General features: G+C 33.0%; 2 protein-coding genes and 1 pseudogene across 6 annotated transcripts in view; all 3 read left to right on the forward strand.

Annotated features, from left to right (window-relative positions):
* Positions 1-19,622, forward strand: part of LOC105340102 (uncharacterized) — a 285,888-nt gene that overhangs the window by 148,058 nt on the left and 118,208 nt on the right. The window lies entirely within an intron of this gene.
* On the forward strand, positions 198-18,313 carry LOC136271603 (sialoadhesin-like). Its single transcript, XM_066071942.1, has 8 exons — positions 198-273; positions 14,566-14,865; positions 14,954-15,259; positions 15,425-15,694; positions 16,043-16,357; positions 16,455-16,564; positions 17,013-17,034; positions 18,104-18,313. Exons 1-8 carry the CDS (start codon positions 219-221, stop codon positions 18,217-18,219), a joined length of 1,494 nt encoding a protein of 497 aa, XP_065928014.1. The 5' UTR covers positions 198-218; the 3' UTR covers positions 18,220-18,313.
* On the forward strand, positions 3,603-5,156 carry LOC136271385 (uncharacterized; annotated as a pseudogene).

Here is a 19,622-nt window from a genome sequence, read left to right on the forward strand (position 1 = left end):
ATATATATATATATATAAGCCTCAAGCAATGAATAACAGTACATGTTAATTAAATGACAATAATTATAAAGATAGAACATTAACAAAGGACAAAACTATGATTTAGACTATGCCAAGTACTTATAAAATATTAGAAATGAGATCCTGCTCACACGAGATATTCTTAAATGCGGAAGAAATAATCGTACCTAGTTAACTCGAAACAGACAAACAACAAAATGCATCTAATCGGTTTTGTTATTTTGAAATATGCTCTGCTGATATGGAAGTGTGGTAAGTACTTTTTTCTTTAGATTCAGTTGACAATAAGTAAACGATCTAGCATTTAAGTACCATGTGTATTAAACTAATGTAGATATCGTTTGATATGGATTTTATTGAAGAAATTAGAAATCACTTTGTGCGACTTCTACCATTTTTATGCATTTTTTTTTACAAAGCAATTATATATGTATTAATTATCATATCGGTTCAGAGTTAGTGCTTAGTCCGGAAAATATAGCAACAGTAGAAGAGGGTTGACCCTTAACATTGACTTGTCAGTCTAACAAATCAAGTGGAATATACAGATTATTCTATATTGACGCCCATGGAAATAGAATTAGTTATGGAAGTGGTGGAGGTGCATTCCTTTCGTGCACGAGTTCCACAAATCAAGCAAATATGGAATGTGAATTTGGCAGTTCTTGGATATTTAGACTGACAATTACTCATCCAGTTCATAATCAAACCGTATTCTGTAGTGGGTTTCGAAATAATAAAGAATTGTTAACAAGCACTACGATAACAGTGGAAGGTAAAGAATTATTAAAAGTATGAAATTTATAAAACTTGCGTAAATACACAACACACATGAATAGATATGATAAGCTTGTATATATTCAGAAACACCCATTTTATACAGTATATAAAAACTTGCATGACCATCGTTATGATTTCATTCAAGGAACCTTCGCGGCTCGATCGAAATCGTCTTAGAAATTTCCGGGAACAAGAAACTATAACCTTTGGGTATTAAGGTTCCTATTATATGTCATGACAAATTCCTTATATTTCTTCAATCTTTTTTACTGTGACTTCAGTAATCATCAATTGTATCTTTTATAATTTTCACAAACTTGACTTCAATTTACTTCCATTGATCTCTCTTTTCATGCTCAGAATGAGTGTATTTTTGTCATTTGAATACCACTGCCAGAGAAACATTTCTGTTAGTCCTGTTTTGTTTTATAACTCTCTCTGATATGTTGCTTCATTGGCGTTACATGTATAACAATTTTCAGTTAATTTAATTTGTTTTTGGGTATTAAATTCTTTTTTTCATAAAAGAAATGCATTATAAGACCAACAATTTGAATAAATAAAATGAAATTCTTTTAATTATTATTTTTATTATTATACAAAATTTATAAAGCGCCATATATAATTTATATTAAATTACTCTATAGCGCTGTACATATAAAAGCTATTGGCATAAAAGCTAAGAACATAAATAATATACCTAAATACACTAAATTTAAAAAAAAACTACATACTTATATAACACTAAATTTTGTTTACATGTAAAAATCAATGCTGTGCTGTCTCTGTACTCAATAAAATAAAGTTTAAAATGCGTAAATACTTAAAAGTCTGGATAAGCCTTGCTGAAAAGATTGGTTTTCAATATTTTTTTAAAACGAATAAAATTTCCCTCTAATCTAAGATTTTGGGGAAGGTTGTTCCACAATGTAGAACTGGTCACGTCGAACCGCCTGTCACCATACGACCTAGTCCGCGCACGCGACTGAACAAGAAGCATAGAGCTCTCTGAGCGCAGAGACCTATTTGGCTTGTAGACCTGGACCAGTTCTTGTATATAAAATGGCGATGTTCCGTCTAAGGCTTTGAAAGCCTGTAGGATCAGCTTGTATTGAATTCGCTGCTCGATTGGAAGCCAGTGTAACTTGACCAGCACTGGTGTTATGTGGTCATATTTCCTAGTACGCGTTATAATCCTAGCGGCTGTGTTTTGAACCCTTTGAACTCTTGACAAGGAACTGGTACATACACCGTGTAGTAAGGCATTGCCGTAGTCCAAAGGAGAGGTTACAAGTGAGCATACAAGGGTTTTACTAGCGCTTTCTGATATTAAGGGTCGAATGCGACCAAATGTTCCGCAGTTGGTGGTAACATGATTTTGCGATGTTTCGAACCTGGTGATCCATGTTCAGTAACGAATCAAAAATGACACCTCAATTTTTTACAATTGATGAGACGCTAATTTTGTTGCCGTCAAAATTGATGCTGGGTTCTTTGAAGTAATTAATTTTGTTTTTGGGCGAAGACAATTAGCTCTGTTTTTTCTTGATTAATCTTCAAATAGTTGGAACGCATCCAAGAACCAATACCAGACAGGCAAGTCTGCAGACGAGATGCTATATCTATCCAGTTGCTAGTAGGTGTAATTGCCATATACAATTGAGTATCGTCAGCATAGGACTGAAAACTCATGTTCTATTTACGGCAAATATCATATATAGGTTTAGCAAACAAGCTGTAAAGCTTTGGTCCAAGGACCGAACCTTGTGGAACACCAAAATTCAATTGAAAGTCCTTAGACTTAGACTGGCCTATAGCAATACTTTGCTGTCGATCACTGAGGTATGACTGTATCTATGACAAGGCAGCACCCGTTATTCCAAAAGAAAATTCTAGGCGATTCATAAGAATAGTGTGGTCTATCACATCAAATGCTGCAGATAAGTCCAGCATCAACAGAACAACACACATTCCTTTGTCTAGAGCAGATGTTATGTCATGATGGACTCTCAAGAGTGCTGTCTCCGTAGAATAATAAGCACGATATGCTGACTGTTGTCTATCATGCAGATTGTTTGATTGTAAATGATCTTCTAGCCTAGAATTGATAACCTTTTCAAGGACTTTAGAAATAAATGAAAGGTTGGAGACATGACTGTAGTTCTTTAACACCTCTTTGTCTAATCCCTGCTTTTTTAGGAGAGGACGAACAACGGCGTTTTTCAGTGATGTCGGGACAGTTGATTCTAAGATAGTTTTGTTTATGATGGTTGTGATTGTTGGGAGAATGGTATCAACACAGGGCTTCAAAACAGATGTTGGAATCGGGTCTAATTCGCACGATTTTGATGGAGAAACCATGATGATCTTCCGAACTTCAGATTCTGATGCTAATTTAAAGCAAGCGAGAGGTTTACCTTTAAATTTGGTGTCTGCTCTTAATACATTCACATGGGTCTTTGTATTTAAGACAGAGAGATGGTCTCTAATAGTGGGAATTTTATTTAAGAAAAAATCACCAAAAGTGTTTGCCAGATCTTGTTCACAACTGTTCGAAGGTAATATTGGGGCGTTTTGTTTACCCATTAGTGATTTTGTAAGCTTATAAAGCTGTTTCTGATCATTTCCAATTTCGTAGATTTTATCTGAATAATATTTTTTCTTTGTTTCGAGTAACAGTTTAGTTACTTGAATGGATTTGTCTCTAAACATTTGTCTATGAACAGTCAAGTTTGTTATCCTCATCTGCCTTTCAGCCCGACGTTTTTCTTGCTTTGCAGTCCTTAGATCTTCCGTGTACCATGGGGTATGTGGACGAAGAAGGATTGTTCTGGTCTCTTCTGGGGCGTGTTTGTTTAGGACGGTCCTTAGCTCATGGTCATAACTATTTAACAGATCCTGTAATGAGACGTTTGTACACAAAAGAACCGACGAAGAGTCAAGGTCAGACTTGAACTTTTCGATATCAAGCTGTTTCATTCTACGAAAAGTTACAGTCTTGCGTTCTTAAAATTTTTTTTAGGAACTGATCCTTTGAAAAAACAAAGAAAGGCTGATGCGATCCCTTCAGTTTTTCCTTGGAAGAGCTGCATCAAACAGAAAAAAGATGAGCAAAGTGAGCAAATAGATGAACACAATCTTAAAGTTGAAGAGATTAAGAATGAGGCTGAAGAACCATTAGAAGTATTGATGGATGATGCTGATATCTCTGATGTGGCAAAATGGTGTACTGTTGAGTCAACAGACAGCAACTTAAATCTGGACCAAAATGTATTAATTTTTACTGAGTTGGAAGACAAGAAAGAAGTGTGCTTCACAGAGACATCATCTCAAAACATCCCTACACTTTTTGTTATCCATAGAAAACTTTATTGATGACCAAGAAGGAATGCTATTTTACACCGTTCTTGCATCACATACAGATTTCCTCTTTGTTCTTCATAGTTTAGGTCCAGCTGCTTATCATTTAAGATATCTTTACAATCAAGTTCAAAATTTGTCAGTTGAAAATCAACTGCTTTTAGCTTTGATAAAACTAAGACAGAACCAAACAAACTATGAACTGGGTCGCTCATTTGGAATATCAAAAACTACAGTAGACAATATTTGGATTACATGGGTAAATTTAATGACAAGACAATTTAGAGAAATTAATTTCTGGCCTGATAGAGACACAGTTAATTTGTTTTCACCCTGTGACTTTTTTCAAAAATGTCCCTCTACAAGAGTTATTATTGATGGCACTGAAATACCAGTCAAAAAACCAAAACCCCCTATTGCTCAACAATCTACCTTCTCAACTTACAAGAACAGAAATACTGTTAAAGTGCTTGTTGGTGCTACACCTGGAGGACTTATATCATACATCTCCCCAGCTTATGGAGGTTCTACAAGTGACAGGCAAATTGTTGAACGTAGCCCTTTAACAAACATTTGTGAACCAGGGGATTCGATTATGTCGGACAAAGGATTTGTTTGCCCCAAAGGATGTTAAGGTGAACATTCCCACATTCTTTAAGAAAAAAACCCTATGTCTAATAAAACTGTTTTAAGAGATAGAAAAATTTCAAGCAAACGTGTTCACATTGAAAGGTTGATAGGGCTTGCGAAAACATATAAGATATTAAAAGGACCCCTCAACTCTACAGAAACAAAATTAGCAAGTGAAATTTCTTATGTGTGTTTTATTATGTGCAATTTTCGAAAATGCATTGTCCCTAAACATGCATAAATATACTCCTATTCAAGTTGAAAACTTTCCGTTTTTTGCAGAAAACAAAAAGTATCACATATTCATAGATTGCAATTTTATTTATTATCAAAAACACTTTTTATAGACAATATGCACTGAAAATGTATCCAATTTGTAAGTGCTGCATATTTCAATTTAGTGTACAGTCAGAGTTTAATGTTTAACTAATTTACAGGGAATTCTAATGTATACCAAGAATTCCACAATAACTCAATAAGGCACATTTCAGCGTTTAATCCATTTGTTGAAAAAAAACCCTATTCAAAACAGTTTCCTTGAAATGAGTCTCAAAGAATTCTTTCAATTTCTTGAGCGTGTTTTTAATAAAATGTTCATCTCTAGGTATTGTAACTGTTTTTATGTCTTTTACAGTATAAACAATAAATGTACATTCCTTCCTTCCTTCCAGAACAGAAGAGCTGTCCTTGCACTTGATAGTAATGATCATGAGAATTATCAAGCTCTAATGTGTCATTTACATAATTAAGATAAGGTACGGTTTACTCTGATATTTTTTTATTTTTTGCTGAAAAAGGACATTTGATTTCAACTAATCTGTTGTCATCAATGACTGCATCAGGATATGCTGCCAAGTAAGGATGTGATTTAGACACAAAAATACCACACTTTTTGGTATGAATACCAGATATTTCTTGAAATTTTTGTAAAGCAACTGATTTATAGCATTTGCCATGTAAAATAGCAAAGGAAAATAATTGGGGGCTATGATTTGTCAATTTTTTTGCAACTTTGTTTAGATCAGTTTTCTCAGTTGCTTTACAAATTTTTTAAAAGTTAGAGGAATGGATTCTCTTTTAACGTTCATTATGCCATAATCTATTGTTACTTTGTCCACATGTCTGTCTTTCAGTCCGTATTATATAATGTCAGTTATGGCAGTAATATTCATATTCCGAAGCCAGTTGTCGGAAAGAGAACCTTGTGGATAGTCATGGTCATTGTTTAAAGCCACTTTGTTGGCATATGAAAATAGTTGAGACACAGGGACATAATTAAGATTTGGGTGATTTAACCACACATTTCTAAATACATGTATGTCTTCATGTCCAGCTGCATTCTGAAAGTCTCTTGGTCGAGGTTCAAAAATGACATTAAGGTCTTGATTTGCCAGTGGTAAGTCTTTGGCCTTGATGGGGCTACCCTTATAACGTTTGGTATGATGAAATGTTTGTAGGTTTTGAGTACATGTTTCTTCTATTACTATGTCTCCACACTCACTAAACATTTGTAAACCAAACAACACAGTAGATACATGCTTACACACAGCAGATGGGCCCATCCCTGCAGCACATTCACACTGGCATTGCACAATACGTCCATCTACATCTACACAGATATCCACTTTGTATGAAATGCTCTTCTTCACCTCTGCATGGCATTCAGCTCTCACAACAATCGCACGTATTTCAAATATATATATATACTTCACATGATCATCTTTTCCAAATTTCCCTAAATATGCAGCAATAGCTTCTTTTTTACATGTGTAAATTGTGTGTCTTTGTTAATATCCTTGTACTGGTCATAGCAGGGCACTTTGATTTCATATTCTCTCTCAACATTCTCACTGCTACCAAAATTTTTGTTTCTGTCATAAGCTTCAAGTCTGAAAATATAAACCTTAATAAGTTTAATCTTTTACTTAATTCGGATTTATTGTTATTTTTCTAAAATTTTTCATTCAATTATGTGTTAAAATGAAAGGCATTTTTCCTTGTGTATATTCAAGTTTGTGTTCAGTATATTTTTTTTTACTTCAAAATAATGTCCGATGACTTAACCCTATAGCTACCACTGTAATAGTAATTTGCGTAAGTAAATATTTCTCAAACATCAGTTAAAACAACCTTAAAACATTTAGATTTCATTTATCCACTCTACATGTCAAAAATGTTTTACAGAGGACATTATGGTTAAATATCGAAGAGAGTCAGACCGTTTGACAAGTTCTCTCTTCTGACTGGATACTCGCGCATTCCGTCGACGCAACTGGATACTCGCGCATTCCGTCGACGCAATTCGTGTCTTATTTCTTTCAGGCACCACGATCCGTAATCAGCCATTATGTGTAATGTTTGAATGAATCTGCGAAGCGAATTACGATTGAAGGTTAAAGTGAAAGCGATCTTCAGTCGCGGAGGCGAGAATAGGTTTAAACCTAATCGGTGTGAGCGCCACCTATAATAAGGGGCGGGTAATTGGGAGTTTTATTTGCTATTGTAAATACACGCACATCACGTATTTAATACTGTAGCCTAAATTATGTTAAATATCATTTTTATAAAACAAAATGCAGGCTTATTTATATTAGCAAATTTCATTTCTCTGTTACCTCCCGAAAAAACCCACCAACTGTCCACGTAACTCTGGGAACACTCTCGTACTTATATAATGATTTAAAATGATAATATTTACTTTTGATAATCCTGTATAAAGTAATGGTTTACCTGCCATACTTTTATTCCAAAACACAAGTTTAAGTTTGTTTGCAGTTTTGAACTTGATTTATCATTGATGAGAATGAAAAACAATTTATTGTAGTGTTATAGAGCATCGATTGTAGTGTTGATTTTCTATTTCAAAAAACTAGGTAAATGACCTACATTTTAAGTTTGAGGCCATTGAATATATTTGAAATACTAGCATTTATAAAAAAAATAATTGTTAAAATTAAATGTTGAATAATAATAAGAATCAAGGGCAATGTAGCTAAAAAGAAATTATAATAATAAGGTTTTAAGGCACAATTTTTAAAACATTTCAGTCCAAATGTCTTCTACCAATTAACTAAACACTACCAAAAATCCCCAAAATCCACAACTGAATGATGATAACTATAAGACATTAAAATCATAAACAACTTATTTTGACCATACTGGCACTGTACACTACTGAATTCAAAATCCACTGATATTCCAAAAAATTGACTGACATTGTCTGATATCTACTGTATAACCACTGTACCCTACAGTAAATCCACTGTACACCCACTGTACAGAGCTACTGTACCACACTGTATCCCACTGTACCCCACTGTACAGAGCCACTGTACTCCACTGTACTCCACTGGACAACACAGTACCTACCCACTGACCAGCACTGTACCTCACTGTACACCACTGTACGGGGCACTGACCAGCACTGTATCCCACTGTACACCACTGTACAGGGTACTGACAAATACTGTACACCACTGTAACCCACTGTACCTAGTATGTTTTTATAAGTTATTATGTTTAAACAATGAATTGAATATTTACTTTATTTAAGACCAAAATCTGGATTTGTTTTGATTCTTTCCTATTGCTTACAAGAGAGAAAATGGGCTTCTATTTCTTTAAGTTCATATATAATTACATGCGCGGTCAGAATTCTTTCCAGGGAAAGGGCAGGGATACTTGTTTTCTGGGAGAGCTTAGACATATTTTGGATAGTTGTACTATGTAAGTTAAAAAAAAATTACATTATCCTCTAACCCCCCCCCCCCCCCCATCCTCCTATCCACGCATGTATTTATCTTAAAACTCGGAATCCAATTATCATACAAAATAAAGCAACTTATTCAATAAAAAGGGGAAAATATTATTATATATTTCAAAATCAATGTTTTAGTAACTAAATATCTAGTTGATTTTTTTTTTACAATTAATTTCATTTAATCAATATTGTCAAATAAATATTAGTATATATGTTACATTAAAGTTTTAAAATTAAGAGACATTAAAACTATGAATTACAATCTATAGATAGTTTTAAATCTGAATTTTAAAACTTTAATGTAACATATATGTGGAGGAGGGACAACTTTTTCAACGATAAAAACAATTCCACCATATTGCTCAACATACTGACTTTTTTTTCAAAAGAGAGAAATAACTGAGCTGGACTTTAAAATGCCTTTGAAGTTTTACTTCACAGGACGATCAGCGAGTCTGTGTATAGTATACATACTTTCAGTAGATCAAAAGGTGTGAATGTCCCAATATTCAACCTTGTAAATTGTCAGTCTGACACCTTGTTCAAGATATTATGTAATTCCCTAATAAGAGTATTTGTGGTCTTTAGATTATTGAATCCATTTGAAAAATATTTTTTTTTAAAACATAACATGTATGAATAAACAAAATACTCTTTATATTAATCATTTTAGATACGTTTTTTTATTATTTAAATCAAGTCGGATATTAAACATGTTAAACATTTATAAATCCTCACCCCCCACCCCCCACCCCACCCCCCCCCCCCCCACCACCAGTCGCTGATATCAAAATAAGTATTGTGTTAAATCAAAAATGAAATATGGTGATAACGAACAGTGTTCAAATAATATTTCACCTTATCACGGTACTTTTAATCATATACTTCTGAATTTGAACACTGTTCATTATCAACACATGTAATACATCTACATACATCTTCTCTTGCACAGCTTAAGAATGTTGCCATGATATACATGTAGTAACAGTTTTAGTAAGAAAAAATATACCCCCTCCTTCCCTCCCTCTCTCTCTCTCTCTCTCTCTCTCTCTCTCTCTCTCTCTCTCTCATGTTGTAACTATTCCCCTCCCCCCCCGCGCAATATTTTTGCTGCATCGCAATTTAATTTTAGCATCTCTTCAATTATAAGCGACACCTAAATTAATAGGCAAACATGTTTATTTTCTCTTTCCGTAATAAGTGAATTGTGTAAGGGTCGGATAAATGAGAAAAATAGTTTTATTATTCAGTAATTGAAAATTTATTTTTGAATCATGTTGAATGTTTATGACCTAATAAATTTCACGACGATAAATGAGCATGCAGCCCAAAACATTCATACAAAATTTTCCTTTTTAAAACAAACTTATGAGCTATTAAAGCTGTATTTACTGATTATACACTCATTTGGAACTTGTTGCACGAAAACGTCACTCCATGGAAAACGAACTCCTTTAGTTGTCATCGTATAATGGCTGCCTTTACATTCAAGTGAATATTTTACTGATCGTGTGGTTTTCTTATACAGTTATATTTGTTAAAATTAACGTCTCAAACAATGTCAAGTGCTAAACACAATGAACTGAGTTAAATCTTTAAAGCATAATTAGTTTACTGAATTTTTTTAATTGTGCTTTACACACGTGCTCGGACGACATTTCCGTATAAAATCGCTTCGTATGGTCAAATATTTGCTTCCTGTGTATAGTGATTAGCAGCGTTCACGATCGCTGGTAGACTTCCATCCCCGGAGGCTTTAACACCTCTAGAAATTACGTCCCGCCCTCACCTGAGATTTACCACCCGGTAAAAAAGTTCGGCCTTTAAAACGCTCTTTCGTATTTTCTTCTGTTTTTTTCTTCATTTACTGAAACCAGTATATTGTATCATAACAAACATTTCAAATCTTCTAAAAAATCTCTCTCTCTCTTTCTCTCTCTCTCGCTCTCTCTCTCTCTCCATGCTAACGTACGAATAGTTTTAGTATTTAAATAAAGTACTACCGGTAACATGTAGTAATGTTGACAGCGGCTAAATCTACATATTGGCATTAAAAAATTAAAGTATGTATTTATCTTTAGTTTCGGGATAATGTCTATGGATTCGAATGATTTGAAGTTCGTTATTCAATGATTGTCTTAAAAAATCTTAATGATTGAAAGTCAACGCTAAAAAGTAATATTTTATATCGACAGTGTACTGTCTCCTTCTTTGTGTATGTCTACAGAAAAAAATCTTTTGTCTGTCTGGGAACAACGAAAAACCCGGAACTAACAGAAAGGCTCAGACTATACACACGGCCGGGTGACTGTGTCAAGGTTTAAAACTGATCACCTGTGTATATGTGTTGGGGCTTAGGAATAAATAGATGTAAACGTCGGGGAAATACACTGTTAAAACAAAAAATCTGAGTTTTCACTTTAAAAAAAAATCATTATGGTTGCCGGATGCATTGGGATCCTAATCATTTAAAATTCGCTTAAAAGATTATTATAATTTACTTACATGTAGGACTAGTTTCATGTAATGTTTGCACAAAAGTGAGATTTATCATATCTATCTAATAGTGATTACACATCGAGGTCAAAATTTAAAAAAAAATGCATTAATTTTTATAACCGATTGCTTAACATGAATCGTTTCGACATAACACAGAACTGCAAGGGGTATCAAGTGGATTCGGGAAGAAAAAGGGGGGAGGGTGATATTATCCATAAAATTACATTTCATTGTTCGACTTAAAGTTTGCAGATATTTGTTTAAACCACGGAGTTGGTTGGCAAACATAAACGTAAGACATAAAGAAAAAAAATCGTTATGTAAAAGAAGCAGATTAATAAACAATCAATTTCTTATTATTCTAATCGATTTCTGATAAATATATCTCTCTTTCTCTCTCTCTCTCTCTCTCTCTCTCTCTCTCTCTCTCTCTCTCTCTCTCTCTCTCTCATGAATTTTCTAGTGCTAAAACTTGAGGCCCTGAGTCATAAAGGTATAAGCACGTTAAAATCCCCTTACGGCATCACAAACGCCACTTCCAACATAGATTTTATTGTGAACTTTTCTACGCTTGCAAATGACACCAATACAATATTGTCAGAAAGTGATATACCTGTACTCTCTCTCTCTCTCTCTCTCTCTCTCTCTCTCTCTCTCTCTCTCTCTCTCTCTCTCTCTCTCTCTCTCTCTCTCTCTCATTATACAAAAAAGTGTGTAGCGTAGGGCATTTTATATATCTTATTTCTTAAACATTTTAAAGTAAATCATACATTAAGAAAACTGTACAGCTAAGCATATTACAACATGTTACAACCTTCCTTGATTTAAATCCTTCCTTTTATTTCTTGCTGAAATTAATGATACAGTTAATTACCGCTCAATATGTCACTGATTATGTTTAAAATTTATAATGTATTCTGCAGTAGGTGCTATTTTGTAAAATTAAAACCCGACATTTGCAATGTATATTTAGATATTTTAATCAAAATAAATCAATTAACAAATGAGCTAGAAACTCGCACGCTATCTTCAAAATGTACCTGTGTAGTCAAGCGGACAGTCATGATATTTGGACATGTGTACACAAAAAAAACAAGCATGGATATATTTTGTGGATTTTGTGTTTAATTGACTGTTTTTAGTGGCTAAAACGCAGATTATGAGACACAGAGAATTAACAACCCGATCATTTAAACGAGGGCTTGTCATGTATCATGAATAAGAAATGATTATGTAACCTTGCTGGTTGGGGGGGGGGGTATTTTCGAATGACTGGCAGAATGAACATAATGACATGTACTTTTTTAATAATCAGATTCAACATGTAAAATTTAATAATTTCACCTTATAGCTAGGGAAATTATCATAATTTTATGATCGTAACATTCAATAACAATAGACATTTATTAATAAAGAAAACGTATTAAATAAATTTAACGACCTGTTGCATTCTTCTGTCAAGTTATCTGTATACATAATGATAATGCTATATACAGCATAATAAAAATAATTATCGAAGAAAAAAATATACTGAAGATTTAAAAATCTAATTTTTATCTCAAATTAATAGTTCAGTGCCGTACAGTAGGGTACAGTGATGGTCAGTGCCCGGTACAGTGGCGTACAGTGGGGAACAGTGCTGGTCAGTGCCCTGTACAGTGGCGTACAGTGAGGTACAGTGGAAGTCAGTAGGACTGTACAGTGGTGTACAGTGGGATACAGTGCTGTTCAGTAGAAATGTACAGTGGGGTACAGTGGGGTACAGTGGAAGTCAGTGAAATGTACAGTGAGGTACAGTCAATGTACAGTGGATGTCAGACAATGTCAGTCAATATTTGGGAATATCAGTGGATTTTGAATTCAGTAGTGGTACCAGTTATCGGCTAAAATTTAACGTTTTCTTTTCGTAATTCCTTATTTCTTGGTATTTTTGGATAAAACTTGATATACTTTAAAAAGTGAACTCCTTATTTATCAATCTGTTAGTTTATATCATTATTTAGAACCAAACATATTTTGTTTTCTGCTTTTTAGCACGCCCCGAATTTGCCAAGTTGTTACGATATACTGTACCAGTTATCGGCTGCGTGATAATAACATAGTAAAATCCGTGTTCATGTTGATTTTATACTCTGCTAAATGTAGTTTGAATTATGCCCCTTGTGGGGTCAGACTAAAGTAGTCGGGGTCATGATACATTATAAACACAACTCATAAAATTATTCGTTTATTATCATACGGTAATGCAGCAAATCGTAGACTATTCAATACATAATTGTGCAATCAGGCGTTCAATTGCGCTACGGATATCTCGGAAATTAATGAATTCCTTCTGTTTATAATGTTAAATGTATTGATATTATATGTCAAATCAGAGAAGGTATATAATAACGTATCACAAAGAGGTAATATTCTATTTTTAACTTATTACGTCATTTCCCCCACTGCTGAAAGTGCAAAGATGTAAAATCGGCGGTAAACATTGATCGTTTAAGCTCATGTATAAAACATATTCAAGAAAGTTTTCAAGCAAACTTACTTTACTTTATTAAAAAAAGACGACTGAATTAAAAAATCTTGGATTGTCGCGTGCTATAAACCCGAACTCTCAGTTTAGCCGATAACTGGTCTTAGCCGATAACTGGTACAGTACCAGTACCCTACTGGAATTTAAATCATATTAGGCCAATGATCAAATTTTTATAAAATCTCTCTTTTCATGATTTTGAGTATTTTTTCAAAAAGTTTTTTGGATTTCACTTCATACATTTATTTAAAGATGGAAGTGTTAAAAAACCAACAGAAAATCTGCAAAAAGTTATTGACTAACAAATAAAATTGTTTGTTAATTTAATGCTGGCAAATGTTTTAATAGAAAACAGAGTCAGAAAAAATACTAGTCGTTCGATTTTCCTCTGTTTTGCCTCAAGCCATTTTTGTTTGAGTCTTATTCCATTAAGTTATAAAAGTACCCATTGTTTTAATAATATAAATTGATTTTATAGAAAGATGAACTATCGACTACCTATCTTTATGAGTGGCTTATCAATGAATAAGTTATCAAATACTCTTGTTCGGGGAACAAAAAGGTCTCAGTTAATGAGTGTAATGACACTGGACAATGGAATCTATCCGCGTGATCTCACTACCCAGTTGAAATGGGTGCCAATATATATAAGCAGGTGAACTATGATTGACCAGAGTTTTATTCATAGGAAGTTATTCCGTTTTATCTCTTAAATATCAGAAAACCCGTTTGAAAGATTCGTCTTATGAGCCCGAAATGTTGAATAGGCTTCAACATACATTTTTGTTGTTACAAGTAAAGTTTAGTGCAAAGCGTCCTGATATTTCTAAATATAAACTACTCAAATAGACAGAGGAGAGATAATCTTTGAAAGATTTATAAATAAACAACGTTTTAAAGTTGGGAAGAAGTTCATGTAGTTTAATTTTAAAATCTGAGAAGGAAAATGAAACCATGATTTGTTAAATAAATCAATATTTGTTTTCAGGGGATGCATCATTTTCTATCAAGCCCTCAACAAATGTAGTTGTAAACCAGACGGTCACTTTACAATGCTTGTTTAAATCCGGACAAATGGCAGTTCTATTTAATTTTCCTGGACGAATTAGCTGTGCAGTAGCATTTGGTAGTTGTGCAAGAGGTTGTGGCAATTCGTTATCGTTTGAATGCCCTAACAACAGGACATACATTGTCAATGTCACCGTGTTGCCTTCATGGCACAATACAACTTTTTCTTGTGAACACCCATTCGAGGGAGGAAAATCCGAAATGACCTTGAACGTGACAGGTATGATGTGTACATGTCTCATAGTCAGTGTACTAGTGACCTTTCATGTAAGTACAGAAGGTAATTTATTTTATTTAAAACTTAACAGTTCCTGTCACTTCTGCCATCATCAGTACGAACCAAACGTCTCTACATTCGGGAAAAATAATGTACTTGACTTGTCAGACAAGTTACTGCCATCCACCTGCAACTGTCACATGGTACAATGACAATATAGAAATTTTGGATAATACAATTGTTACAATTGATAAAAATCCGTATTTCCTTTCAAGGATGACATCCAAAATACAGTATACTGTTATGCCACAAGATAATGGTAAAAACATATATTGTATCGCCAGCAATATTCTGGGAGAGAGGGTTGTTTCAGACAAAATAACACTTGACGTCAGGTGTAAGTATGTTAATCGAATACATGTACTCATACATGAAAATCAATGTTGATGTTTATGTAACAATCGTAGAAAAGTTAAACACATTTAAATATCCTTATCTTGTAATTTTTATTTTTACAAAATATAAAACCAAAGATTTTAATGATATTTGTTGTTTTATTAAGATATTTCAGATGTTTACATTATTCCATCTCGTAATTTACACGTTGTTGCGGGGACAAAACAAGTTTGGATTCACTGTTACACTGAAAATGCAAATCCGGAGGTCATAGAATACATTTGGTTCAAGGGAAATTCTTCTAACCTCACAGTTTTGTCACATTCCCAAACATTTGTTTTTAAAACAGTTGACATTCAGGACAGTAGTCAATATACCTGCAGAGCAACAAATGTAGCAGGAACATCAACCGGTACTATTCAAGTCATCGTACAATGTAAGTCACTAAGTGCATTATGTTGACCTCTTTAACTCGAAGTCTAGTCTTACTAATGACGTTTTAATGAATTCTTGAATTCAAGCCTTTACATTGTAATTAATACATAAAACGATCGAAGTTAAATTGCCACAGGCGATTGCAAGCGAAAATTTTCATTTTTTAAATTAAGCATTTACGTTAGGTTGGTCTTCAACATCATTGAATATTTTTATGTAATTATTGCTTGACAACTTTTCTTTATAATTGTAATTGTCATTTTTATTATAAATACATTTAATTTATTGATTATCACGGCATAATGATAACAAAGATTTCATATCTTTAACCATCATATCGATTTTTAAGATTCTCCAATGGCGGCACAGATTATAGAAGTGGTATGTCAGGACACTCGTGCTTTCATTTTATGGACGTCCTCTAACGCATACTCTAACGATGATACTTACAAAGAAATCCTTCAGTACAAACGTTCGAACGACTTGCTTTATAAGACATTAGAAAAGCCAAATTGGAATAGAACCAACAATAACATAAAACTTATTGAAGTGACCGATCTAAAGCCTAATACAGGATATTTATTCAGTGTTTTGACCTTAACTCGACTTGGCGAAGCATACTCTAACATCAAAACATGCATTACTGATACAGAAACAATCGAAAGTAAGTTTATATTTCATTAATTTTTATTGTATTTCAATAAATAACTTTTTCTATTTATACGAAGATCTTAATTAAAGTAAGTTTAACTTTGTTTAAGAAATCAGAGGAGACTGTAATACTCAGATTGCGTTCGCAATTGGTGGATTGTTGTGTGCCTTTGTGTTGATTGGCGGTTTCATTGTCACTGGAGCCATATATTACAGAAAGGTGTGTTTCAGTCGTTGATTTATAAATTTTTACCGTAATAAAGCGTCACAAAGTTGTGTTAAAACGATCAACTTACGAACAAAATGAATCTATATCGAACGTTTTTCCGGAATTAAATTTCAATTGCGATATTGACATTAAAAAGATACACCATTTTTGCATTATTAAAATATTGTCTGAAGCAATAAGATGTAAAATATAGCTAAATAATAAGAATTAATTTAAATATGCATTAGATATGTAAAGATTTTTCCAGTAAAAAGTTTAATAACATAAACGACAATTATAAAACAATAAAATACATGTGCACATAAAATTATCTTGTGAATGTTGTGATTAGAATGTTTCACACTCACTCTAAATGGCTTGTAAGTTACTGTTTATTAAGCATAGTACATGTATTTTTTTATTTTTTTTTGCTAAAAATGTGTTTTATTTCTGATTTAAGGCAAAACCAAGAAAACAAACAGGTAATCTATACTACTATATTAAAATGATAGACTCGAATTGTTGGTCTTTAATACCGAGAAATCGGAAGAATACTGTCTTTTGCTTAATACATTTTGAATATCATTGGTACTTGAAAATTACCAATTTGTTTTTATTTTTTCTCAGTAAATCTTCGCTAATTAATAATCAACAAAAATTCCAAAAAAAAAAAATCCCGGAAATGACATGGATTTTTTTTATTTTACAATTCTGCGCTTGCACAATTTACATTCACGCTAACGGGATCTTTAGTTTATGTTTCAAAAATATCACATCTGCATGAATAAACTCAGAAACGATAATACAAATACGGGTAAATTTTCATTGGACTTTTGCTACATGTATATATTCTGTTCATATATATTATGATTTCTTATGAGAGAAAGTATAAAATAACAAATACACATTTCAACTTAGTACCTACATGTACTTTTGTCTTCGTGATGACAAATAATATTTGATTACATGCAAAAAAGTTACATTATATTTGTTAGGAGAGTGAAGATAGAATATGTTTTATCGTAAAAATGAATAATGTCCTACGGACCCAGTTTTACAAAGAAAATACTTGTATGTTGGTGAAAAGAAGGTGTTGAATTCTTTCATTCTATGAATTAAATGTTTTATTTGAAAGGTATTTGCAGTCTCAAAAAGGTTTGTTGTGATGAGTAAATAACTTTCTTCAAAATCGTTCCGGAGCGATTCTGAAATTTTTTCTGCTACATTACGGGTATAAGGGAGGCATTCTAACTGTGGTGAGGGTCTTTCCCGAAACACAGTTAGATTATTCAAACGAATGAAAGTGTAGTGAAATTACTAGCATTATTGTAGGCGTATAGCTTTGTTATGTAAATGTCAATAATAGGGTGTGTCGATGTACTTATTTCGAAAATGTCTGAAATGCAATGTCCATCCGTGCACGCACGGGTCAAAGTCTAGTATGTCATTATTTATAAACACTCACACACATAGAAAAAATACTATGCTAATTAAAATTATTATCTAAGACCCACCTGTGTATATCATCAGAAGTATGGTTTTATCCTTCAGTAGCAGCAGGAAGTCACAAAATCACTGAGACATATGAAGATCAGCTTTGTGAAAGCAAAGATCATCACTATGATGGAATATTACCAACATCTTCTACTGCAGGTAGACTAGCATAGTCAAATTGAATATCATTTTTATTCTGAGTTTTTAATGGTATATATTTTCCGTGGCTTGAAAATATGTGATATAACTCATCGCCATCAATAGTAAATCAAACGTTATAGGATGTAAAAAAGCAAATGGAAATGATGTGCAAGTTTTTTTTATATACAAGTTTGACTTGATAATATTGGTCTCTCATTAGTGATTTTTTTTAAGAAATATAAAGCATAACATAAAGCTCTCATTTAAATTTAAGATTACTCAGAATGTGTTTGTTTTCTTCAAACCCAAAACTGAGGGGGAAAGGGGTGTTGAAGATTTGTTTTTAAAATGATGTGTATGCAATACTTTAAACTGAATGACATGTGTGCAAGTTCTGAGACACGACTACTAAGAATGCAAAAATCATATGATGCTATGAATAAATAAGACGGATTTATATCTACATATGGATCGTTTGTTTTCTTTCTATTTATACTATTCACAAGCGCTTTAATTTTACCAATATTGTCTGAATATGTTTTAGGATAATTTTGTTAAATTAGATATTGATATCGACATTTCGATTTTTTTAAATTATAAATGTGATACTAGGTTAAATAATATACAAATGGCATATCACGTTTAATTTAGCGAGTTCAGTAACAGGTTTTAACAAATATAAAGTGCTTATTTTCCACGAATTACTGACCAATAATTGCCTGCATGTTTGGCAAAAATCTTTGTACATGTATCATGCGTAACAGAAATAATCAACAAATTTCATAGTATTTTTCAAAATAAACGATTTTTTGAAAATCATATGATGACAATTAAAAAAAAATATCGTACAGAATAAGAAAATCATTTGTATTGTTATACTTTCATGTTAAATACTGAAATCTGATTGGTTAAGACGCAGTTAATAATATTTACTATTACCCTCAGCGTTAGCAACGCACTTGGCAACGGGTAACATTAAAAAATGTTACATGCGCGAAAATTATGCGCGTACGGTTCGCTGTAGAATTCACGTTATTCCTATATAAAAGCAGTAAAATTTTCTTAAAAATTTTAAAAAAGACATTCAGTATAACAAAATAAATAGTGCCTGTTTGGGAGGATAACAGTTGAAATTGACACCCCTTCGAAAACCATTGTCAACCTCCGCTTCGCGTCGGTTGACAATGGTTTTCTAGGGGTGTCAATTTCAACTGTTACCCTCCCAAACAGGCACTATTTATATAATAACATCTTAGAGTGATATTTTTCCAAATCCCCAAAACAGATAATCTTGTTATCTATGTCGGCCTGGGCATTAAAGGTACATAAACTTTGTTGGTATTATATTATGTATATAAAAGTCGATAGAAATTACAAATTTGGTTTTGTTTATTATGTGATTTTTTTATTTTCAACAATGACTTGAGCTCTCTGC

Source organism: Magallana gigas, chromosome 9 (assembly GCF_963853765.1).
Source record: "Magallana gigas chromosome 9, xbMagGiga1.1, whole genome shotgun sequence".
Taxonomy (NCBI): Eukaryota; Metazoa; Mollusca; class Bivalvia; order Ostreida; family Ostreidae; genus Magallana; species Magallana gigas.